The sequence below is a fragment of the Cornus florida genome, unplaced genomic scaffold, assembly GCF_030987335.1.
Source record: "Cornus florida cultivar Cherokee Brave unplaced genomic scaffold, ASM3098733v1 CherokeeBrave_3.0.0_Hap2_Chr10, whole genome shotgun sequence".
NCBI lineage: Eukaryota > Viridiplantae > Streptophyta > Magnoliopsida > Cornales > Cornaceae > Cornus > Cornus florida.
Window position 1 is genome coordinate 111,401,218 of NW_026775580.1, and position 26,435 is coordinate 111,427,652.

The 26,435-nt window shown below is 34.3% G+C and overlaps 2 protein-coding genes and 1 pseudogene across 2 annotated transcripts; 2 read left to right on the top strand and 1 right to left on the bottom strand.

Moving 5' to 3' along the window:
- Positions 1-3,158: 3,158 nt before the first annotated feature.
- On the bottom strand, positions 3,159-4,874 carry LOC132278402 (mitochondrial import inner membrane translocase subunit TIM17-2-like; annotated as a pseudogene).
- Positions 4,875-8,365: 3,491 nt separating this feature from the next.
- On the top strand, positions 8,366-10,424 carry LOC132277160 (uncharacterized). Its single transcript, XM_059778912.1, has 2 exons — positions 8,366-8,542; positions 8,682-10,424. Exon 2 carries the CDS (start codon positions 8,785-8,787, stop codon positions 10,312-10,314), a length of 1,530 nt encoding a protein of 509 aa, XP_059634895.1. The 5' UTR covers positions 8,366-8,542; positions 8,682-8,784; the 3' UTR covers positions 10,315-10,424.
- Positions 10,425-16,139: 5,715 nt separating this feature from the next.
- LOC132277161 (uncharacterized) lies at positions 16,140-25,244 on the top strand. The gene is made up of 14 exons (XM_059778913.1): positions 16,140-16,526; positions 18,087-18,142; positions 18,261-18,435; positions 18,942-19,043; positions 19,816-19,887; positions 20,239-20,355; positions 20,494-20,571; positions 21,710-21,772; positions 21,852-21,948; positions 22,642-22,720; positions 22,821-23,032; positions 23,629-23,774; positions 24,148-24,270; positions 24,621-25,244. Exons 1-14 carry the CDS (start codon positions 16,437-16,439, stop codon positions 24,771-24,773), a joined length of 1,563 nt encoding a protein of 520 aa, XP_059634896.1. The 5' UTR covers positions 16,140-16,436; the 3' UTR covers positions 24,774-25,244.
- The last annotated feature ends 1,191 nt before the right edge of the window (positions 25,245-26,435 follow it).

Genomic DNA, 26,435 nt, shown 5'->3' on the forward strand with positions numbered 1-26,435 from the left:
ACAACTTTCATTACTGTCTCTATCTCTCTGTGCAAATTATAGACGTTTCTTGGTCTGATAAAGAAAAATAAACAGGATTGGAGCCCCCCGTTTAATTAATATTACTATGATTTTTTATTTTTATTTTTATTTTTTGAAAAAATATCATTAAATCTTAAAAATAAGTTTAGTTCTAAACCACTCAACTTTCCACTTATAATTAATGAATGTTATATTATATATAATTAATTTAATTAAAGTGAAAATGTAATGAAATATATTTGTTTGGTGGAGTTCAGGTTTTACAGATGTGAGCATAACAGATGAATTATGTGAACCTATGGAAGCTGTAAATGAGATTGATGCATGAAAGAATAACTGCACGAACTGAAGAACTGATTTCAATCCCAAAAGGTTCTCAGTTCGCTACTTTCGACCACAATTTTTTTTTTTTTTTTTGTTAAATGGATAAGCTTTTCGACCACAAATTTCCTTACACTAGTACCATCATAAATACTATATCCATGTCATATATAAATAAAAAATAATAATGATAACAACAATGACAAGAACATTTCAATTCATTCAATCACTTGGGTCATTTGCATAGGTCTCTTCGGATTTTGTCTCTTTAAAAACGCTACATTAGTTTTTCCAAAAGTCACATCAACAATTTCAAAAGTCACATCAGCAACTTTCGCTCTCCAAAAACATGCACTCCATCAAGCTCTCCGAATTTTGGCTCTCCAAAAATAATAATAATAATAATAATAAATTATTATTTATTTATTATTATTATTTTTTAAAACTTTTCCTAAACGGCTATATTCATAACAGCTATATTTGCAACGGCTATATTTTCTCAACGACAATATTTTTCAATCAAACAATATTTTTGCAAATTATTAAAAAAATTACGACTGATATTATAACTTGAAATAATACATTATCCATTATGGATTAAAAAAAAACAAATTAAATAAAACAATTAAAAATAACTTAAACAATACAATATCCTATATTGGAATAAGAAAATATATAGACCAAGGATTACAAAATCCTATGGAAACTTTGGGGCGGATCGTGAATTCAAAGATCCCAATATCTCATTTTGTAGTGCAATAATCCAAGTTTTCCCAACTTCTGTTGGTGCTGAATTTGGATCTGTTAACATGAGCTCATTTTCTTCAAGTCTCTATTTCTCTATAATCTTTAGCTGCCTCGTCTTCTCTTTCTCCATTTTTCTTACCTCTCGTGCCACTTGGGCATCCTGCATTTTTTCCTGACGACTCTCAAAACGACTGGTGATATTATTAAATTTCGAAACGAATGAAGTTTGCAATTCATTCGCTGAATTAATTTTTGCTTGATGCTGCTTCGCCTCTTTTCTTCCTGCTAGTCTTTGTAGTTGCTGATATTTTTTCACACCTGGTGAATCATTTTCCCCTATGTGTGGTGATTCTTCAGTTGAAACTCCATCTGTTGTGGCTGCATGACTTGATGGAGTAGATGGCAATGAGTGCCCAACAGACTCATTAATGTTAAAGTCAAATCCAATCCTCTTCTTCGGCTTTTTTTTTTTTCCTACTTGTTCGGTACAATGTGAATGCCATTTATTGTTATGCCTCAAGATCTCGCAGCAACTCTCTAACTTAAATTCACCACCTGTTTGGTTACAAAATAAGTCTTTAGCTGTTATCATCTACACGAAAAAATTAACAAAAAATTAGAAGCCGACTATTTAAATACGAGTTATATTTAAATAATAAAAAACTAACCATATCATCACTGTTGAAGCCGTTGGGACAATTCATTTCCATGGTAGTCATGCACCCGAAAAATTTGCTAATTTTTTGTTGGATCACTGACCAACGATTCATCAAACCTCCATCATTTTGCTCAGTTAGAACACCAATATGTTATTTATATTGTTCCAGAATTCGCTCCCCTAACTTCTTCTTACTTTGGTCTGCCCCCGTTATTGCATCAGAGGCAACGGACATCCACGCCCAACATAAAGCCTCATCTTCAACCTTGGTCCAATTATTATGTCAAATAGCCGGTTGTTTTGACGGGGGTTCTGAGTTACTTGATTGTGAAACACTAGTACCACAATATTGATGAGAAATTTGAGATGGTTCATAAGAAGGTTGGGATGGTTGATATGAAGGTTGGGATGGTTGATGATAAGGAAATTAAGAATCTCCTCTATAATAATTGATATTGTCTTCGGGATATGGCAAAAACTCAACGTTTGATGGGTTGAATTGAGTGTTGTAATAAAATGGATGTCGAGGATCCATGGAATCGAAATAACTTTGAAAATAATAGCTAAGATTGAGAAAATAGAAGAAGAAGTAAGTTGAATGGTAGATAATGAAAATGTGTTAGATGTGATGAGTGATGGTAGAAGTTGAGGTATTTATAGAAATTTTAAATTTAAAATTTTTTTTTTTTTAATAAAGTTAAAAAAATTTATAGCCATTAAGGTACTGTTTGTGTCAGTCAAACAGTGCTTTAACAAGCAAATACACTATTAGAGGTACATATTTAAAATTTAAAGCAAATTTTTTTTTTTTTTTAAAAAAAAAAAACAAATTTTAAGGAAAAAAAACACAAAAAAAGGTTTTTTAATTTATTTTTGGACCAAATAAATTTTTTTTTTTGGACAAACAATGCCTAAACAATATATTTTTTTATTTAATGATTTTTTTTTTTTTTTTCCAAAAAAAAAGCTCTAAATAACCTATTTTTAGGTTTTTTTTTTTTTTTTTAAAATTTCTGCCAAACAGTGCCTCAAGGCATTGTTCAGTTACTTTGCGCAATTGTTGGAGGAAAAAAAAAAAAGGGTAATGCAAAACGGCGCCGTTTTGCATTAAGAAAAAATAAAAAAATAAAACAGCGATAGTCCATCTGCTCGCGAAAATTGGGCTCCCGCGCCCTGCTGCCAATGGCCTTATAAAGCACTACTTTCGTCCCCATTAAGTATCCTGTCTAAGGAGTACGCTCTCATCCAAAATTAGATATCTTGTTATGAGTCACGATTCTCTAAATAGAACATTTTTTTTGGACCGATGGAGTATTAAAATTTAGAAACCTAAGTGAAAAAAACATAGCTTTCGTAGCAAGGATAAAGTAAAACAAAATTAAAGTTGGGAAAACCTCAAACCCACCAAAATTCACTTGAATTCAAAAGTTGGAGGCATTGGCGAATTAAAGCTCTCCAAAGCCTCCGTTTTTACGCCATCGCTCGACTCTTCCTTCTTGCCACCAAACCACCCTCCGAACCAAGACGAGGAAGAAGAAGAAGGAGAAGAAGATGGTGATGACTCAGTTTGGGGGATCCGATTTGGCAGCTGAAAGCCAGGTACACCGGGAACGTTTGAGGCGGGTTCCTCGATCATGATGGGCATGTTTTACTGGGCGCTGATGAACTTGTTGATTATTATGCCGGCGCCTTCAATGAGGGCAAGGAGGATGCCGCCGAAGATCGAGGGCGGAGTGGGAAGCGGCGCGGAGCCCCTGCCGCATCTGGAGGAAGCAGCCGGTGGTAGCGCCAGTGATGATGGAGTTCCAGGGGTCTTCCTTCTGGCGGATGTACACCATAGTGCAGTCGAAGGTGGAGAAGAGGCCGCCCCACACGGCGAAGCTGCCGCCAACCCGTGGGGCATTCATGCTCACACCTTGGGAGCCGCCGAAGAACCTCTCACCCTTGGGGGAGTTGTAGACGCCCTTGATGAAGTGGAAGGCCGCGCCTCCCACGGCGCCCATGTCAAAAGCGTCGCCGACGTCGTCGAGGATCCGGTCAGGGCATGGTTCTCGAGATGTCTCCGGAGTTCCGATAGATGCTTGGGGGAGAGAGGGGTTTAAGGTTTGAGGGTTTTGATCTGGAGATGGAAAATTGGTTTTTTAAACACAATATATATATATATTGTAACTTTGTTAAGGAAGAAAGTGGTGAAACTGTTCCCAAAAAAAAATTCTCTCTAATATGCAAATATATATATATATATATATATATATATATATATATATTTGCATATTAGGCTCAACAAAGTTACAAAATAGACCTCTTTGGCCTTCATTTTCTTTTCCATACTCTTTTTTTTTGTTTTTCTTGCGGAAAAAAAGTAATAATTGAGATTATAATTTGAATGCTAAAGTATGTTAAATTTGATGTTATGTTATTTGTGTGGCACAATAAAACATTTGGTCTTTATTATTATGACGACCCTGGTTTTTAGGCCAGTGCGTCCTTTGTTAAACCGAATGAAAATCAAATAATGAATCAAGAATGCGGAAGCTAAAGTGAAATATTACCTCTAGAGATGTACATCATCCCTAAGACACAAGGATAGCTTCCTAAGAAGTCCCAAGACTCAATGGAAGCAAGAAGAGAACAAAGACTTTAAAATCCTATAAGAAATGGATCAAGGGTATAATGGTCATTTCACCCATAATTGAATGCTACCAGGTACACCATTGAAAACACAACAAAAAATTAATGAATTTAGACTCAAGAATCACCTAATTCGGAGTCCGGACGGAAAAGATATAAATTTTAGAATAAGAAGCATTCTCCGATTTGGAGATTTCACGACCCTATCTCACTAAAATAGTCATAACTTTCAGTACGATTGGAGTTTTTGAGTGTTCTTGGTGTCATTGGAAAGCTGACTTCAAGATCTTGAGTTTAGGCTCAAGAATGACCTAATTTGGATAAAAAAAAAATGAAGGAGTTATGGCCCCTCTAAAGTTGACCTAAAATTTCTGTCCGAGATGCTGAGAGTGAACCATGCTTCGGGGAGGATCGGCCGGCTGGTGCTACAGTACCAGTCGACCAAAACTCCATCATCAGCCGGATGAACCCAATCATCAGTCGGCTGAAACTCCATTTTTCTCAAAAATGGCTACTGGAATGCTGCGAAACATTCATCAGTCGACTGATGATTGCCATCAGCCGACCAATGGACCCTGCTGCTGCAAAAATGTCTGCTATAACTCACTGTAATCCAAGGGAAAGATGCTAGGATCAGTTCTAAGGTTATGCATGCTTTCTAATTGATTCAAACAAGCATCAAAACATCATTGGACCTTAAATGAACAACCTTTACATGCCAAATCAAAAGAGAACTTTGAATGAAGCCCAATGCATGAATTTTTCATGAAAATTCATAAAATCCTCCAAAAATAGTTCAAAAGTTGGAATTAATGTATTTTGTAAGATAAGAACATGCACGCATGTGTAAAATGATGATTTAGACGCGCTAGGATGGCCTACGGCCTCATGGCATGTCATATGCAAAATATGACCCTTCAATAGATGAAATCCCTTAAATTCCACATACAAACTATTAAGACGAAATAATATATATGGCATAAAAGTATCTTTAGCCATTGGCCTCATTACATACATATCAAAAGAGTGTAAAAAGGTGTACTTAAGTGCACATTACATGGCTTAGATAATAAGTACAAGTTTTGTCAAAATAAACAAAAGTAAACATGATATGCTAACATGTACATATTCAATGTTATCAAAAATACTTCAAGACTTCTAGCATGTCTAAGAGTGTTGTGTGTCACACAACAAAACTTCTTTACTTGCAAAACTGTAATACCCCTAATTTCAAAATGATAGTCCTGGTATTTATTATACTGTTTACATTGCATTTATTTTTGTTTATTTGATTATTTATTTAATTGTTGTTATTTGTTTTATTTATTTAACTGGCGGTTTGCTTATATTTGCATTATTTGAAATTGTTTATATTTGCATAAATTGTATTGAAGTAATTATATTTTAAGAATTTTCAATTAGCATTCTTTTAGTTTATTATTTTTATTTCTTATTTCATCTTGTATTCTGTGTTCAATTACATATTAATTGTTTGATATTTCCCTCGGGTTTGGGTCTGGGCCTGATCAACCCGTGTCTCGGATCCGAGGGGCATCACAAAAACACCTAGTAACTTCGGGGTGAATAAACAAGTCTAACAAGTTTATTCGTAGGGAATAAGTATACACATGATTAATGTATTACAAAGTTTGCAATTTAATAGTATTTGGTCTATGTTATTAAAATGATATTGAGACTTTAAAATGGTACATTAAAATGCAATATCACAAGATTATCAAGTCTAAGGATTAAAGAGTGAAATCAAATTAAGGTGGATACTTGGACATCGCCCGGACTAAAACCGTACTCTTGAGATCACTTTAGGGCTATTAATCCATGGGTACCTTTTCCCTAGTGCGCACTATAGTTTAGGAGGACAATCCTCCGTACTAGAACCAAGCTCTAGCCATGTCAAGTTCTTGATGATATCCCAAGTTCCCAAAATCAACATATAGAGTAACAAGTCATAATATGTATTAACACACAATAATTTCCATGAATTTCATGATTTAATCATAAGATCAACATGATAGAAATTAAATAGACCAACTAAGTAATTTCTCTAAATTTCAAGAATTGTCTAAATGATTCCAATAAAATATATAGCAATGAATAAGTCATGATCATGCCATATTTCAAGTCTAAGATGGAATTCAAGTATGATACAATTAAGTAGTATTTAAATCAATTCATACTAATTAATTCTCTAGATTTAAAAGATTATTCAAATCATACCAACTTGATATATATCATGGTTCAAGTCATGATCATGCCATATACAAGGTTTAAAGTGATTTATATGCAAGCTACAATTAAACCCTCAATTTCTCAAGTTAGTACTAGACATGCATACAATTAATACATCACTAAAAAGACAATGATTTACTTGAAAAATAAATATTAGAACACCCCTTACCTCACAAGAGGATTGACCCTCTTGAATTCAATGAAAGCAAAGGAAATTCAGGTTCTCCTTCTAGGGTTATGAAGATGATGATGAGGCAAGGCTTTTGTATTCCAAGTTCAATGATCTAAGGCAAATGGAAGGGCACCGAAATAAAGCTTTAAACCATGACTTAAGCTTTGCTCTAATGGTGGTCAAGTTAGGGTTTGAGAGGGAAAGATGAAATATGCAAGAAGAAATACAAACCTTAAGTTAAATAAGGTGGTGGGCTTCTCCACTCACTAGGTGCTCTTGGACTGCCTCACACACACACACTTGTAAGACTTAATCTTGTGCTTACACTTGTCATGAATCCAAGGTGTCTCCCTACACTAAATCCCTAGCCTACACTTGTCATGAATCTATACCAACATGTGCTCCAATCCTAGGCCAACAAATGGGTGGATCTCTACCCTCCATGTGTCAAGGGATAATGGCTCCAAGTGGTTTCACAACCAAGCCAACAAGTGGCACCTTAGGAATGTGACACTTGTCACATTTTCGAAAAATGCAAAAAGGTCCTTTTTGAAAATATCTTTCAAATTAAATTACAAAATGGTCCCTGAGAAGAAAAATAATTACTTTACTTAATTACACAAAAACCCCTCAAGTTTAAGGAATTACCAAAAGTTATTCATCTACGCCCTTTACAAGGAAAGTCAACATTTAATATGTTTTTCTACAAAAGTGCAAATGTAGATATCATAGTATTCAAATATCATGGATGTATGCAAAGTTGGAATCAAATTCGATCACAAAAAGTGAGGTTATGTAAGGAAAAATGAAAAACGATTAAAGGACGAAATAGGAAAAAAGACGAAAAAAGAAATTTGCCGAAAATGGAAAGGAAGGAAAATGATCGGGTCATTACAATTATTTTGATCTATCCTCGTATTTGACGTATTAATAAAATTTTAAAAAATAATTAAATTGCTCATTTCTTATGTTAAAAAAACATCAATAACTTTATATTTTGACATTAAATAACTAAAATATCTACTATTAAAAGGCAAAATATTAATATTCATACCAATTTTGTTATTAAATTTTACAAAAATAATATATATATATATATATTTAGGTTGATTAGGTTTTTCTCTTTTTTTTCATAAAAAAAGAAAAAAAAAAGTAGGTTAATATAGTGTTTACAATTAAATCACACAATCCTTCTTAACAGGTGTCGCTCTCACGTTCTGAGCGTGCTCCTACTCTTACGTTCCGTGCGCGCTCTCGCTCAAATTCTCACTACTCGTGACTTAATTCAACCGCACTCAAATTCTCACTACTCAAGACTTAATTCAACCGCTCTCACACTCCCACTCTTGAATTCGCTCTCGCTCCCACTTTATGTAAAGTGACTAGGTTTACAATAGATAAAAAGAAGGCTAATAGAGTTTTTTTAGTTTGACAAATTTTTTTTTATTTTATTTGTTAAACTATTACTAAATTAGATAAGAGTATGAAAAATATTTCAGCTGGAAAAGGGTAAATATATATATATATATATAGAGAGAGACCAGCCAGCGACGTCGTATTATTGCCTTAAGCAATTGCCATTGCAGATTAGGATCCCTTGCCTGCAAATACGCAATGCTCCGTCGAGAAATGAGAAGTCAAAATTTTTCAATTTTCTGAAGCTTCAGCCTTCAGTCCTCAGATAGACGAGACGGTGGAGAACCAAGCAAATCGTGGTTTAAAGTTCAATCAGAAGCACCGTACAGGTTTTATTCATCTTCTCTGAAGTTAACTTGCTGTGAGCTTTCAAATTATCTCTTCGAAACGAATCTATTCTTTCTGTTTTCTTTTTATTACCATGTACTGTAATATATCAAAGAACCAGGCATTTCCTTTGGCTTGTAGGGTTTCTTCACAACCACCCAGATGCTTCAAACCATTTCATATTTCAAAACCCCAATCTTTGCTAGTCGGGTCTAACCCAGTACTTTTTAAAAACTCCAATACGATGACTATGAACTCGAGCAGTTTCTCATATGGGTTTGGTTACAAAACCCTTGGAAGTTTATCAATTGGAAATCAAGGTACAACCCTACAAAAGTGTGGCAACGTGGCAAAACCCAGATCTTTCTGTAGTGCGTTTCGCCTTAAAAGTGCTCTACAAAATTACCCAATGATGAGAGCTAGGAGTTTCTCGAGTTCGTATTCTCAGAAAGTTGTTGAAGGTACTAGCAGTGTAATTAGAGCTGAAAAAACCCTTCCTTGGTTAGCAACAAACAAGGCTAAGGAAGCAAAAAGGTCGGAGAAAATAAACACAGCCAAGACTAGTCGATCTTCTTGGGAGAAATCGGCAGAAAAGTTCCTAAAAAGTGGTGCTTCAACTATGGGAAGTAGTGAAAGTAGAATGACGGAAAATCTGCAAAAGGATTATGTGGAAAAATATGAACCCCTCGAAGAAGAAGAAGAGGGGGAGGTTGAGGTTGATGATCCAAGATGGGATAATATAAAGAATAGGGTTAATAAAATTGCTTATGTGAAACGTGGTTCCGATAGACCAGAGTTCCGAAAGTGGGATAAGCAAGAAAACTGGGGTAGAAAGACATGGAAAGAGGCTACCGAATCGATGATACCAAAGATGACTGGTGAAGGGATTTATGGAGTTGGTCCTGTTTTGGCTGCACTATCGGCTGGAAGACGAGAGCTTTATGCTTTGTATGTTCAGGAAGGGTTGGATTTAAGTGGTAATAATAGGAAGAGGAAAGACAAGAAAGGGTTTGAGAGAGTTTTGAGGATGGCTGAAAAAATTGGATTAAGCAAGAAAGAGGTATCGAAGCATGACCTCAATATGATCGCTGATAATCGGCCTCATCAAGGTTTGGTGCTAGATGCTTCTCCATTAGAGATGGTGGGTATAAAGGAATTGGATCCTGTGTCCATTGAGGGGGATAAGGGTCCACTTTGGGTTGCTTTGGATGAGGTTACAGATCCTCAGAATCTGGGTGCCATTATTAGGTCAGCCTACTTCTTTGGAGCTTCAGGTGTGGTGTTGTGTGCAAAAAATTCAGCCCCATTGAGTGGTGTTGTGAGCAAAGCAAGTGCAGGATCATTAGAGTTGATGGAGCTTAGGTCTTGCAAGAATATGATGCAGTTCTTAGTATCTTCCTCTGGAAATGGTTGGCGGGTTCTTGGAGGTTCGGTTGCTTCAAGAGCTATCCCTCTGAATCAAATTGAGCCTGGTGTGCCCACAGTTCTCGTGTTGGGGAGTGAAGGCACTGGGTTGAGGCCATTGGTAGAGAGATCATGCACTCAGTTGATCAGAATCCCAGGAAACATTCCAGTGGATTTAAGCACAGGATTTGGAGATGTGGAAACTGCGGAATTGGATCGCGGATGCTCAAGCGATGAGTTCCGGTCCTTTCTGGCTGTGGAGAGCTTGAATGTCAGTGTTGCAGCAGGTGTGCTTCTTCATCACTTGACTGGGAGGAACTATGAAAACAACGCTCACCCAGGAGATATGCAAACTGATGTACTTGATTGAGATTTCAGAGGTGTTTTTTTTCTTCTTCTTGAATTTGTCACGTCGGTAAATTTGATTTTGCATGATTGATGATAATCCATTATCCTTTTTAATTAGTGTTCAATTTTTTATCTGCATGTTTTACACTTTGTTCAAGCTACTAGATATAGGCATACAACTCTAGATCTCTTTTCATTTCTTGTTTAGATGTATGCAGTAATTGCAACTCAGTTATAGCAAAGTGATCAGTTGGATGAAATTCTTTTGGCATTTTCCATAAAGTTTTGTCATTTATGGAATATTGAGTTTTTACATGGACTACATAGTTTCCCATATCTATTTCGTTTCTCTGTCTACCTCCAGTTGCCCCCACCCAAGGATTTCTTATGTAGCTAGAACATCGCTCACAAGTTGTGACTTATAAATTTGTTAAAAACAGAATTATACAATCCCTTTTATAAAAACTGTGTTAAATAATGAAAGAAAGAAGATAGTTTCACTATATTTCTGACCAGGAACAAGGTTCCATTGATTTTAGCTTTTCAGTTATCATTGGTTGGACAATTTACATTGATCAAATAAACTTCATCAAGACAGAAAAAATGTTAAGACTGTTGACCCCAAGTAGTTTGGGACAGAAGCTTTATTGTTGTCGACACAGGATCAGTACCCTGGCTTTATTTGTCATTATTGTTAATCTTTAATTAAACTTCTATGCTATGTTTCAGTAGTTCAAGTTTTGAAGCCAGGAACATCTGCTTGCTTACTGGGAATTTACCCACAAAATACTGTCCGTTCAGGAAGTATGGTAAATCTCTGATATACAGTTAAATTTAATACTACTTGACAGAGCCTTTCTCCCTGCTATCTGGAGTTGGCTACACAAAATCTGTCAAGTGGGTAGTCTACTCTCACCTCCATGATGACTTGAATCCTTCGGAACATTGAAAGAGGTAATCCATGTGTCTTGTTATGTTTCCTCAAATCATGTCACTTGACCAGAAAATGAAAATGTTTTGTCTGACAAATCATCTCACTGTAGGTCGCAATTAATTGACATTTCAAGTTGCCTTACTCCTTATTGTCAAATTCGAAAACCCACAATTTGGCATGAAATCTGATTTCACAAGTAAATAGATGTCAGATAAGATTACTGACTGTGCACCACAATTTGGATCCCTGTGATTAATTCATGTTGGTCCTTCCAATTATTTTTCTTAAATGTGTAATTATACATTTGTCCCTCCTAATCAGAATTCGTAAACTATGCAAAGCCTAAATGTTTGCAGGGGTAATTTTTAATTTGACTTGCTGAAAATAGCTGCACTACTCTTTTGATTGGTTTTACATAAAATTTATGAACTTTTTTATGCAAATTTTATGTTTATTATTGTTCACACTGAAAAGATACAGAGAAAACCATTTGAGAATCTGATACTGATTTGATGGTAAATTTGCATGGAGGTTTACTGATAAATGTGGGCTTTACTGCTATTAATAGTAGTGCTATTTGGTTCATTCTTTTCAGCACATGGAAGTTTAAATAATGATAACGATGTGTATTAAACTTTTGATGCATTTGAGAACTTGTTAAACTTTCATTAATTCACAATCACTTTAAGATGCATCTGTCATCTCTGCATCACTTTTCAGTATGCAAATTTCTATTTGTAGTTCTTAGAGACCTGCTAATTGAAAGTAAACATGTACTAACATAAAGCATAGTTGTGGTTACTACTTCTTTTCTTAAACCTCTCTGGGGATGAAAACTCTAATTTTTCTCCATGAATCAGGACTGACAATTGTATGTGGTATTGCAGCATGATAAGCTGAATCCAGTGGTCATAAAACTCATAGTACTGCAACAGCTCCTTTAGAAAGATAGTCCAACGATCCAATTGTCATAAGCCTTTGTTCATAATATATCTAATTTCAAGGCCAGATTGAACTTCTTCCCACATTCTGCATTATAAGGGAGTTGAAAGCTTCTTGTACCACAAGGATTGTATCCTTGGAATTGTGTTTGTCTGTCTCTTGGCAACAGAATCACCTTGAGCTGGGGTGATGAGGTGCTTCAATATTGGGCTTAATCTGTTCACTAAGACCTTTGAAATAGCTTTCGTCCGTGTTCGGCTACATGGAATTAGAATTGGTGGAATTGGAGAAAATTTTGGTTCAATTATCTGAGTTGATCTTCTCTAATTCCAATTCCAAAACTCCAATTCCATGCAGCGGAACATAGCCTAATGCTAGTTTAGACTAATTTTTCTCCGATTTCAATTCCAATTCCAAGGCACAGATACCATAACGCTACGGAACATAGACTAAAACCAGAACTGCATGGCCGCGTAGGTTTGAATTAGCCTACTTCTTCTGGGCTCTGCACCTTTAGTAAAATTGGTTTGTTCATCTTTTTGTCAGATACCCTCACTGAATATACCTATGCCAGGCAGTGTTTAGAAAACATCTTGCTTCACAATATTCCATTCTTGTGATAAAATATTGTTGAGAGCCCATCTGGATCTGAATCTGAATCTGGAGTATCAAAGCTCCTGTCTCAATTCTCAAATGCAGCCTTCTTTACCTCCCATTTCTCAACTGGACCAATCATCCTCTGGTTCAACAGTCACCAAGTAGTAAATGTTATCTTAATACCATCTCCAATGCAAAATGTCACATTTTTGCATGCCAAATCTATTTTTTGAAAGAAGCTGCAGTGTCAAAATGTTATATTTTAGTAATTCTGCTCCAATGATTTATTTAATCCAAAATGCTATATTTTAGCAATTTTTGCTTTACCATCCAAAAACAAAAACAAAAAAAAGTTCCACTGTTTTATTATTGAAATCACTTCTAGATGTTCACAACTAGGTTGCTAATCTAAACAATTTCCTGCGAGACTAACTCCAAGTAAGAATTTCTCAATTTAAATGGATAGATTAAATTCCCTAAAATAAAACAAAATTTTCATATAGTCAATGTAACATAGGGATTCAATTCCCTTGATCATGGAAATTAAAAATTTTACTTGTATATCATATCAAAAACTAATGAGAATTTCCGAATCAGCAAGTAAACAAGCGTTCACCATTCAAGTACCAGTTCTCAGTCAGAAACTTAAGCATATCATCTAGAAGACAAAATCGATACCTCTATGTAGCTGAAGCATGGGGCTCCTGAGCCCACTATCAGCACGAAACCAACCACCCTCCAGTTGCCGTTCCAATTTTTGAGTCGAAGCCGGACTCGATGCCGGCGCCGGAGTCAAAATTAAAGTCTCTTTGGATTCAGTATCATCCGCACCAACATCCAGAGAAAAATAGTCGCGTGTGGCGGTTCCAACGATTGACAATGGATTGTAGAGAGAGATTTGGTTGCGGAACACGACGTAGGGTTCGGAGTCGTCGGAGAGTGGTGGAGGAGGCGGCGGTGTTTGGTCGGTGGTGGAGAGAGGGTTCGTAGAAGAAGTCTTGAAATTCCATTGTGTCCGGTAAGCCCTAGAATTAAAAATTGACAGTCCAGAGTTCATTTTAAGCCCATTTGTCATATTTTGAAAATAATAACCCATATAACACACCATTGGAGTTGTTTGTTAGTATCATAGACCACATCCTAGAGATATATGTACTGAACAGGCCATCTCAGTGATTGCTTTTTCTTGACGGTTGGGTGCGCTTACATTAAGTTTCTTTGGATGTAAAATATTTTTTTATTTTTTGATATTTGGTTATGAATAAAATAATAATAAAATAAATATTTTACTTAAAAAAAATTTTTTTTAGAAAAAATATTTTACCTCTAAACAGAGATTGTTTTGTTTCCTTCTCCAACTCTAAATTTGATAATAACGCATTACCAAGTTGTATTTGAATTTTTTTTTTGTTTTTCTTCTAGTAGTATCCAAATTGGATGGAGCTTTTCAATTTTCCTCTTCTATACAAAAACAAATAAAACACTAGAATCCCAACAAAGACTCTATCTAAAAACTCACTAAAATTTCAAAACTCCAATAATAGAGTACAACAAAAACTGTTGTCAGCATTTAAAAAAAAAAAGTTTTAAATCTGTGTGTTACGTTCAAGGTAGGCACAAGTGAGAGGGAGAGTGGGGCTATGATCATGTTCCTACTCCAACTCAATTTGTGGGCCCATTGCAAAGTAAACGGCCCAGATTTCCCACAGCAGCCCACATGATTTCGAAAGCCAGAGCTGGCAAGACCATGTGAGACGGTAGAACACGTCTGCATCAGTCGATTTCAACTCCTCATATGACTCATTTATTATTCCATGTTAGGCTAACCAATTGGCTAGCAAACAGCTCTCTCTCTCTCTCTCTCTCTCTATAACACACGCGCTGACGCACATATATTTGAATCTCATAAGTGGGAATCTCAATCATCCATGTTTGCTTACTTTACTATATAAAATTTTAAAGCATAATTAAAGCGCGAGATTTTTGTCCACTTGTCTAATCATTAAAGAAATAAAATAAGGGAGGTTTCAATTACACTTATTTTTTTTTTATTTTTATTTTTTAAAATCTTAAATTCATTAATACATATTTCTTATTTTATAATATCATAATTACCTATATTCAATTTTAACTTTATTTTATAAAATAATTTATTTCTTACTCATAATTTTATTTTTGACAGTCAAAAGTAACTTTTTTTTTTTTTTTTTCTTCTGTTACAACCGAAACAAATGATTTATTCAATAAAGAGGTGAAAAAAAATAGGTAATTTTTTATTTATTTTTTTGTAATTTTTTTATGAGTCTCATCAAAAGAAATAAATTTTTTTTTCATAAAAATAAACTTTTTCTTTTAAATTTATCAAAAGAGATAATTTATTCAATAGAGATATATATTTTTTGAATCCTCTATTTTTCGTACTTTTTTTTTATTTTTTTTTATCTTGACAAAAGATAGAATTTTTTTCAATAAATATATTTTTTTTTGAATTTTTTTCTATCAAAATAGACAATATTTTTAACACTTATTATTATTATTTTTTTTTTCGGTATGCTCAAAAGAGGCAATTTATTCAAAATAAAATTTTTTTTTTTTTTCTAAAATATTAAAGATTAGTGATAAAGTGATGATGAAAATTGAAAGGACACTGTCAGTTAAAAAATATTCTCTCCGTCCCAATTTAGTTGTCCATCTTTTTTTTTTTTTTTTTTTTGTTATCTCAAAATACTTGTCTACTTATCAAGTTTAAATAATATATTTCTCATCTTTCCATAAAATACCCTTAAAATTTTTACAAAATTTCAAACTTGATTATATATATATATATTTAAACTTGAAAGGGTAACTTCGTAATTTTTAAAGGGAACAATGCAATAATTACATGTCCCCTTAAAAATTTCTACTCCCCAAAAGAAACATCTAATAGAGGAGAGGGAGTAATAATTATTTATTTATAAAGTTAGGGTTAGAATTTAATTCACGCAATTCTTTTTAACGGGGTTGCTCTCATGCTCTTGCTAAAAATTTTACTATTTATAATTTAATTTTACAATTTGTTCTCGTTATCGTTTTATGTGATTTATATTAAAATAATTATTTTATTTAAAATTAAAATATAATTGGAGAAAAGTAAAGGAGAAATATTACCTCCCTAAAATAATATCGACATACATACCTAATACCAAAACAAAAACAAGTAGGATTAGGTAATATTAAATTTAATTTAAGAAGGGCAGTGTGAAATTCGGATCATAAAGCGGCATATTCATTCAAGATCCACAACTCCGCACGTGCCACCTCAGACGAGTCCAAATCGCCAGTTCATCAAACCTTTTTGCCCAGATAACGGTCAGTCCATCTCCTCTTCTCTCTCTAGAATTCTCTCTCTAGGATTCATTTATCCAGGTGTATCTACAAAGCGCTGCCCTGTCCTTCGAATTATAAAAGTTACGCGGTCTCCCTCGTTTCGTCCTTTTTCTCACCTCCTTCTATCTCTTCCTTCTCTTTTGTTTTTCTCTCTCTACATTCTCTCCTTCCATGGCGATCTGACAGGAAGGACGAGATTTAGAGAGAGAAACTTAATATCTACTGAAATATAGGGCATGTTTTGTCTCATTGTTGCCCTAACACATTGACAGAAGACACAGAGAACGTTAAATCATATACAAACAATGTCGTCGTCATTCGACTCTCTAGACGTGTTTCTTATCTCTGCTAGCAAAGCTTGTTGTAGCTCTCCCGCCAGGTTTATTCAGTATCAGGTTCGGCTCTTCGATTTCTATGTTGTTAGTGAAAAATACAGACTTCATTGATTGTTTTTTCATTGGGCATAATTTCGATCTGTGAATTAGGCATGTGTTTGGCTGCCGAGAAGATTTGGCTGAAGGGGAGATAACCAGTTTTATTTTTTCTTCAGTAAACTGATTGTATTGAAGTACAATTATGGGTGTGGAATGGTCATTTTCCTTTTTTTATTTTTATTTTTATTTTTTTAATTTGCCTACACTTTTTCTCAGCAACCAATTAGAGATTTAGTTTCTATTGAACTTTATGTTTGATATTGTGACCTCACAGCACAAAAAGTTAATTCCTTTTTCTACATTTTTGTTGGGAAACTTTATATATTATGGATTGATGAAGTTATTAACTCCATGAAGTTTTGATCAGCGGAACTCAATCTATAAGACACGACATTTTGTGATTACAACATATATATTTTCTGTTAAAAGGGAAAAATAGGTTTCGTTGTACTATAATTAGGACTTTGGGGCATAACAAAGATCATATATGCTTGAATTGTGGCTCAATTATGTAATCTTTTCACTGAAAACTAACTTATAGGATGAAGCTGTGTTTTCATTCATTTAGGACATTAAGTAGCATATCTTTTTAAGTTCTTGTTTTTATTGCTAACAAAATCACTAAGCTGTAAAGAAACCAAACAATGTGTCCCAGAGGTGGTCAATATAGGCATAATTACTAGTGGCTTTGATGAGACAGTGAATAAGCTAAAGGATCTAAGAAGTTTGGTTTGTGCTCGGAAGTGTGCTTTGAGTTTGAAAATTGAGAAAAGCACATGAGTAAAAGTTGAGTAGTGTTTTCCTTTTGGGTCGAAGTATGGGTGCATGAGTAGTGATTTTTTATGAATCCGAGTATTCTTGTAAAGGTAGGTTGTACCCGCTAATATTAAATCTTGATTCTTTTAGTCATTGAAATTATTTCCGGATTTTCCTGGCAATGGATGTGATAAGCACACTGGCAAGAACAGTTGTGGATGAAATGGCTATGAACTGACTGACAATGAGACCTCAATGCTAAAGACCTTTGTCTTTGTCACAGCAGTTGCTGCCTACAAAAGTGTCATGATCATCATCTGTTGGTACATTAGCACAAGATAAAAAATCCTAAATAGGAGTAGCATTGTTATGTTACGTGGGTTTCAATCATTTCGTAAATGCTAGGAATCAGCATTAATTCTAAGGTTTATAATTACTTCATGCCCTAGGATCCTGATGTAGAAGAATGGTTCAAGCCACATCAGATGATACAATGTTGACCTTTTGTGGTATTTTCTCTTCATTTATGCACCTTAATTTTTTTTGTTCCTTCTTTGCAGTAGAGGTTTATTTTATTTTACATTTACATCTAATATACTTGTTTGATCTGATTTCTGCTAATGATTTTTTATTAATTGACCAAACTATCTGTCTAACTCATCTTACTTTGTAGTGATATTTTTATATCTTGGTTTCTTTGTATTACTTTTGGCCATGTTTTCTGGCATTCTAGTGTGATATAACCTGAGTTTATTCGTGTTGTAGGGATATTTCATATGCTTAACTCTTGCACTTGGGTGGGCTTTTGCTGCTTATGTCAGGTATCGAGCTTTGGAGATTTTAGTGGTGACAGCGCATTTACTTATTCTTTCCATAAACTTTGGTAGGAAAACTCACATTAATTTTTTAGATTCAATAATATTTTATTTCTTCTAACAGAAATAGAGAGATTAGACAGATGAAGGATAGTATGAATGGTGGCAATAGCTTTGCGTTTCTTAGTCATGATATCAATGACCTTGAGCACTCTAATCAGGTCAACCTGCCAAGAGTGACAGTTGTAATGCCTTTGAAAGGGTTTGGAGAGCACAATCTACACAATTGGAGAAGTCAGGTGACTTATTAACACATACTAGCTATAAGATTCTCCAAAGAGTTGAACAAAACTAATTGGTTGCCTTTTCTTTGATATCTCTGTTTTTCCTTGGTTATTACAAGTTTACAACAAGTTTCGTTTTAATGATTAAATGCATGCATAAGATAAGAGACAGTTTATGCACCTTCCCGTTGGATAAGTATTTTATTTTATTCATTCGGACATGAAGACAAAATCTTGAAATCTCAACTAATTTGTAAAGAATACCATGACGTTTGGTTAACTAAATATCTCAAGATTACAAGGCCTGCTAGGTATTCTTTACAAATTAGTTGAGATTTTAAGATTACAAGATTTTTTAGTTAATCATGTAACTTCTGTAATCTTGTCATGGTATTCTTTACAATGACTCCAAGATTACAAGATTTAGAATACCATGACTCCAAGATTACAAGATTTTTTAGTTAAACATGAAACTTCTGTAGCCCTCATTATAGTTCTGGTTCATGAATGATTGAATGCAGATCACATCTCTGTATGGTGGTCCTTTAGAATTTCTTTTTGTGGTGGAAAGTACAGAAGATCCTGCTTACCGTGCGGTAACTCGGTTACTATCAGATTTTAAGGTATATATTGTCCCATCACAGCACTTTGTCTTACGATGAAGATTTGTTTTCTACTAATTTCGTTTTTTTCTTGATTATATAGATATTCTTTTGAAACCATGATTGTTTGTAATTTATTTAATTTTTTAAATATTGATGCAACTTTATGATTTTATGGGGATGGCACTTGTTCGATCTTTCAATGCCACATAGACGTAGGTACATGTGTTAGCTGTGGCTATTTGTGTGAGTATTGGATTTATAAAATCCTGAAATTCTTCTTCTTCTAATGTTGAATTGGCGTGGGTACATGTGTTAGCTGTGGCTATTTGTGCAAGTATTGGATTTTTTAAAATCCTGAAATCCATTAATACAAGACCCAACCATTTTTAATATTCATATTTTAAATATTTTTTTATAGGTAAAATAGTTTTTTTTTTTTTTCCTAATAGCATAGAGTATTAAACATGGTACAATTAATGAAACAAAAGAAAGATAATAAGAGAGTTTTTGGCACAATTATGTAGTAAACTTGAATTATCAGATATAGATGCCAAGTGCATGTCAACAACATATAAACCTGTTCCTATACCTAGGTCTTGCACAAAGGAGTCAATGTAATAGAGCTGCTTTCTTATGACTCAACCTATGGGTTTCTGCCATGATGTAAATCTCAAGTAATTATCACATGCTGAATCGTTAATTATTTTTGTTGGTACATCTCATTTAATTTGCAAGAGACTTGATTTTCTTCAACCTAACTTCCCTTCCTGTCTTGTGCAAACGGATGCAGGACAATATTGATGCAAAGGTTTTAGTAGCTGGTTTTTCAACGACTTGTAGTCAAAAAATTCACAATCAGTTGGTAAGCAACAAGCTCATGACTTTGTAGGTTTTGCCTATGACAAACATAGACCTAATGTTATTTTACTTTATTTTTCCAATGTGCATACTGCATATATATATGTATATATATTTTGTTTTACCCATGTTTGATAAATTTGTTTGCACTGGAGGTTGGATAGGTCTGAGTTGTATATAATCTTATAATGGAAATGGGTATCACAACTTAAAATTTTGTTTGTCATTGAGTGCCCGTTTATACTTCTAGTGTCTGTTGATTATATTGTTTTGTGGAATCGTAAATCTTTTGTCTTTTTTATTCTTCTTTTTTTCTTTTTATTGGTCATCATATATACTGTTGCACTTTGTGCAGGTTGGGGTGGAGAGAATGCACAAGGACTGCAAGTATGTATTATTCCTAGATGATGATGTGAGGCTGCACCCTGGTACAATTGGAGCCCTCACTGCTGAGATGGAAAAAAATCCCAAGGTATGATTTTGTAAAAACATGCTTTTAATTTACCAACACATATTATTTTTAAATATTTCCTCAAGTCTATGGTTATGATCAGTTTGGCTTAGATTTTTCTACTCTAATTGTCTTAATGTTGTTGCAAATGAATTGCAGATTTTTATTCAAACTGGATACCCTCTTGATTTACCGTCTGGAAGTCTAGGAAGTTACTGTATTTATGAATATCATATGGTAATTTCAGCAACTGAATTCCCCGTTTAGTTTCATTCATTGTCCATATACATATATTCCCACATACCATGCTGTGCTGTTTGTTCCCCAACTTCTGGGGTGGTGTATTTTTATCCATTGTAGATATTGTAGAATAAATTTTATTACAAGACTTACAAGAAATGTGTTTTTAGTACAAGTAAAGAGAGAAACAAATGTTTTATTACCAGTTCTTTCTACAAGATTGTGAATTATACGAATTGAAATTTCAAAGATATGCTAATCCTCTCTTGAACTGAAAAACAACCAAATTCCTCCTGAGTTATGACGAAGCATTAGCATGATAAGAGATTACAACTCCGTGAAGTTTCATATTTCGAAATGATGAACTTTTAAAAACTTGGGATTTGAATTGCAGTTAGAGCAGAGCTAAAAAGCACTGACACTTCCATGAAGGTGCCATGTCCGTGTCAGACACTAACACTTCATGGCCGTATTCATAATTTAAAAATAATTTTTATTATTTCAGAAACTTGGCTGACAAACCTTGGATACTTAGTCAACACATTTCGGTCATTCGACAACACATCCCACAAACTATTTTTTCCTTTAAAATAATAATAATAAAAATTACATTGAACACATGTTAATGACGAACATAACTATTATGACAAGATAGGATAGTAATATTGTATAAAATATAGCATATCCTTTTTGACATTGGAATAGCTTCATCTTCTAAATTTTGTAACTTTAGTATAGACTTTTAACATAATTAAAGTTCTATAATTGTCTTTCTCAGTAGGTATATAAATGAAAATTTATTTCTATATTAGCCGTGGGCATCTCCATGTCCTGTGTCCATATCTATGCTTCTTTGGAACAGAGTATACAGATTACCAATTAATTTGGCATGTTATGGAATTACCTTTACCAAGAGATCAAAATGAAGTTGGGATTAGCTGACTAGGTTTTGTTGAGTTGATTCATTGGGTGTAAAAAATTATTGTAGCATATTTAGAATTGACTATTATTGGAGTGATACTGTTTGAAATCTTTTAGGTGGTTAGTTTTATAGGTTATTTATGCTTTATTTAGCTTACTCGTTTACACTTTACAATATTCTTCAATTCATTGGGTGTATATTATTTATTTACAGCCTTGTTCGATGGGGTTTGCTACTGGTGGAAGAACTTTCTTCTTGTGGGGAGGGTGCATGATGGTAAGTAGCTGCTACCAACTTTTTACAAGCGCAAAATTGAAATGTTATGTTCATATTGTTTTATATGTTATTTTTTCAGATGCATGCAGATGATTTTAGAAATGACCATCATGGGGTGGTTACAGGACTTCGAGATGGGGGATACTCTGATGACATGACTCTTGCAGCTATAGCTGGTAAATTCCACTGCTTTACCTCTGTAAGCAGATCTGATTAGACTTAAGAGACTTGAAGCCATTGTTTATTATATTTTCACCTTCTACTCACACTCAAAAATCTCAGGCCAATGAACTGATCTATTTACTAAGTTACCAACTCTCACTAAATTTTTATTTTAAGAGTTGATAGATATTTACCTTAAGATTTTTTTATTTTTTATTTTGGGTGTAATTTTCTTGTAGTCTATATAAAAGAGAACATATAGAGGAAGATGTTGTAAATGGAATGACACTTTCATTACATATTTCGAACAATTTGAATTTTTATTCTCATTTATGTGGCATGTAGCTGGATGAAAATTATTAGTATTAATTCTCAACTCCCCTACTATATAATGGCTGGTTTGGTCATACTTGCTGAAATTGAGTCATTTAAGATAAGATGATGAACACAAATTGCTGTCCTTGGTGGACCGCTACTATATAGACTATATCCAATGCATGGTGGATACTTTTGGTTGTAGTTACATTCATGTCATTACAAGGCCTACATTTATTGGTCTGACAGAATCACGTGCCTGCATTTCTTCTGTTTTCAATAGTCACCATTATGTGGTGAGTTGTTGCATGGAATTTTAGTTTTCAGAATTTGGCATTCTCTAGCTGCTAAAGTGCTCATTTTTATGCTGACCTCATCATTCTGTTTTCTAGGGGCTCATAACAGGCTTATCACATCGCCACCAGTAGCTGTTTTTCCTCACCCCCTTGCAAGCGATCTTAATTTTTCAAGGTTTGATATGTGCTGGCCATAAATTTTTTAATAGAATACAGGCACTGCAACACAAGGGTCATACACGATCCCATGTTTGACATTTTTACTTGTGTTGTAGGTATTGGAATTACTTGAGGAAGCAGACATTTGTTCTGGAATCATATGCTACAAGGATTAATTGGGTGATGAATCGTGCATTATTTTCTGTCCACTGCTATCTATCATGGGGATTTGTAGCACCATACATTATGGCTGTGATTCATGTTGCAGCAGCGTTAAGAATTCATTCCAAAGGGTATTCACTTGAGGAAACAGCATTTCCTTTTGGTGGTGAGCTCACTACTTTTTCTTTGTGGGTATCAGTGTTAAGATATTAATGAGCAGAATCCTGATTCAGGCTAACAAAGCATATCCTACTTATTTTACACTGCAAATTGAATACAATGTGTAATGGTACGACCTTTGGAACATAGTAGGAATATTTAAACAGAACATGGTGGAGTGTGATCAATAGGATTGCTAGCTTAACTTTATTAGATATGAAAAGTATCATGGTTTCTTTGCTGGATTCATGTCCTTATTATAGTTTTTGATAATTTATTCAAAGTGCATGGTTCCATCCTTTTGTGCAATCTTGTGCTAGTCACTAAATGTGGGGTATTAAGTAATTTTTCAATTGTCACATGAGAAAGAAAAAAGCGCTTTGGATGTGCAACCAGAAGTGAAAAACTAATGCATGCGTGTCTTCTTTGTTGTTTCTTTTTTGGAATTGTGAGAAAAGAAAAAAAGAAAAAGAAAAAAGAAGGCATCTTTGTAACTAGCTCCTGTTAGATTTTGTCTTGTTTCTTGGGGGTCATTCTTTTTAGATGAAGCCTATTTTATATTTGCAATTCTTATTCTTACGTTCTATCAATTGTTTTGTTCAGGGTTACTCCTAGTAGGCTGCCTAGCTATATGCACTGTTGTAGAACTTCTTTCGATGTGGAACTTGACAAGAGTAGAAGTTAAACTGTGCAACATGTTATCTCCTGAGGCACCTCCACTATCACTTGGTTCTTACAACTGGTGCCTTGTAAGTTTATATATATATATATCTCCTCATTAAGCAGAAAGAGTCCATACAAATAATTCGAGTTACCATTTTTTCATTTCAAATTTCAAGAGTTATCTGTAATTGCCTCTACGGCTGAGTGAATTTTTTCTAAAACCCTTCATAAATATCCTTTGTTTATTTCTGTGAATTTGACATCATATCAGTTAAACAAGTGCAATTTCAAAACGATGTTTGAATTAATGTTTGAGCTAGAATTTGTTAAGAATAAAGTAAATATGAGCTGGTTTTTAGTAAAAAAGTCCCCTATATAAATAGACCCTCTATCATCCAGTTTGTTGCAGCTGGGATGCTGATTAGTAGTTACTAAGTTGAAGTTTGTTCAATGGATCAGGTATTTATTGCAATGCTGGTGGATAATTTTTTATACCCAGTCTCTGCTATACGTTCACATTTTTCGCAGTCTATCGACTGGTCCAGCATCCGTTACCACTTGAAGAATGGGAAGATATGCATGGTATGCTTGATGAGGCCTTCTGTATTCTAAGAATGAGTTTCTTCCAATGTTACTTCCATTTTGCAAACTATGCCAAGATTTATAAATTTGCTTTAGCTCATAATTAAAACAAAAAGGTATTGATTGAAGGACATAAATATGTGCATGTCCCGAATTCTGATATCCACCCTCTAATATGGCTTTAAACACCTTATAGTTCTGAATCCACACACACAATAGAGAGAGAGAGAGAGAGAGAGAGAGAGAGAGAGACAACGAGCTTTATTATAAAAGTTGAATCATATAAGTAGATGAGCGTTGTGCATGTTGTTTCACTACTCTCTAACATTAGGAATTTTTATATCGTGCAGATCGAAAGAAGCAAGGACATGGGTCCAAAATTTACAGACTTGGGAGGAAAGCATTTATACGGGAAGAAAGGAGCTCCACCAAGAGCTTCGTTTCTCGGCTCTTTGTCAAGAAGTCTCGCTCAGTGGCGTCAGCCCAAGAAATTTGATGTCTAGGAATGAGCTTTAACAAACAAAAAATTGTGATCATCTGCTCTTCCTTTCGAGGTTTGATTCTAACAAGGACTTGAGAAGAAGTTCTTGGGGAGTTAACATTCAACATTCAACCTCCAATATAATTGGCCGATTGATGATTTTGATTTATTTAGGTGTTAGGATTTTTTCTTCATTCTTCGATTCATTCCATCAATTGATTCTTCACCTTCAATCTCCCTCCTGGGCTGATTTTGTAATTTGATTCATTCCATCAATTGATTATTCAGCTTCAGCCTCCCTTCTGAGCCGATTTTGTAATTTGTATTTATCTGTAATTTATTAATTAGGTCTCCATTCAATGCTGCTAAGAAAGTGAGCAATACACTGTCGTTTCAAGCCATCAGCACTATCTTGTGGAATTAGTTCCCATCAAAACACTGGAAGGATTATGTTGTTCAATTTTGAAAAATTAAAATTTTATTTCTTGTGGAATTGGAGAATGGTTGTAGCTTATTGGGAGAAAGAGGCGGGTTTGTTCTCCACGGATCAATTTTAAAGATTTTGAAGAGAAGGTTGAGATGTTTTCTCAATGCTTCGCTTATTTCCAAGTAAAGAAGTGTCATATTTATGTTTACCAGTCCTCGTGCTTTGGCAAATGTTGGGGGGTTCAATCCCACAATAGGTTTCTTCTAAGCCTTTTAAGCTTGTAATGTACTGATGTTCCACTAATAAAAAGAAAGAAAAAGAAAAAATAGCTTGAACTGGATGCGATAGAGAGTAAGATGTAGTTGAGAGTTGGTGAGATGGCCGTTTCAGATATACCTCACAATTTCTCAATCTTTTTGTAAGGTGCATCTAAAGAGGGAACGAGGGCAAAATAAACTTCAACCAAAAACTTTACGAGGGCAAAATAAACTTCAACCAAAAACTTTGTATAAATATGAGTAGACTTAGTCGATTAAGTTGCATTATATACATGAATGCAAGTGTCATTGTAATAGAAGAATCATAGATATGACTGGAAAATAATGCAATATGTGCATGCACCAAACTAACCCTGGATTAGTGGGATTTTTTTTTTCAAGGGTGCCTACTATGTAGTACCAGTTACCTCCAGCTGATAAAAACTCTCTATTTTCCTTGATAATAGATAATAACAATTATCCATTGGCTTGGGATACTATATTCTAGGCACTCCCGGGGTACCCAATACTTTCTCAGATTAGTGATGGTTAGGTAGGATTGGGTTCATTTCTTATTTTTTATTTAATCAAATTGCACTATGGTCATCCCTAACCCTAGTCATTTGTTTTCTACACTGTTATTTATATGTGACATGTTTAAAACCAGCATCCGAGCCGAATCCATTGTTAAACATTATCAGTGTGTAAGCTGTAAGGCATCCAGCTTGCCCATCTATTGAAATTGGTTCTCCGCATTTTTCTCAATTTTTTTTCCTTCATGAAAAAGATAATTAGAGCAAAAAATGAATTGAATCTTGAAGTTGAAGAACCGATGGCAGAGCTACTTACTCTGACAGAAGTAACTCCACTCAGCAAATAACAACATTATTTTTATGACTTTATCTATCTTAATTTTTCTCTATAAAATTACCTGGAACATTAGGTTATTGTTTCTCTCTATACAGAAAAGCATCAAAAAGTTAATATAAGGATATGGCTG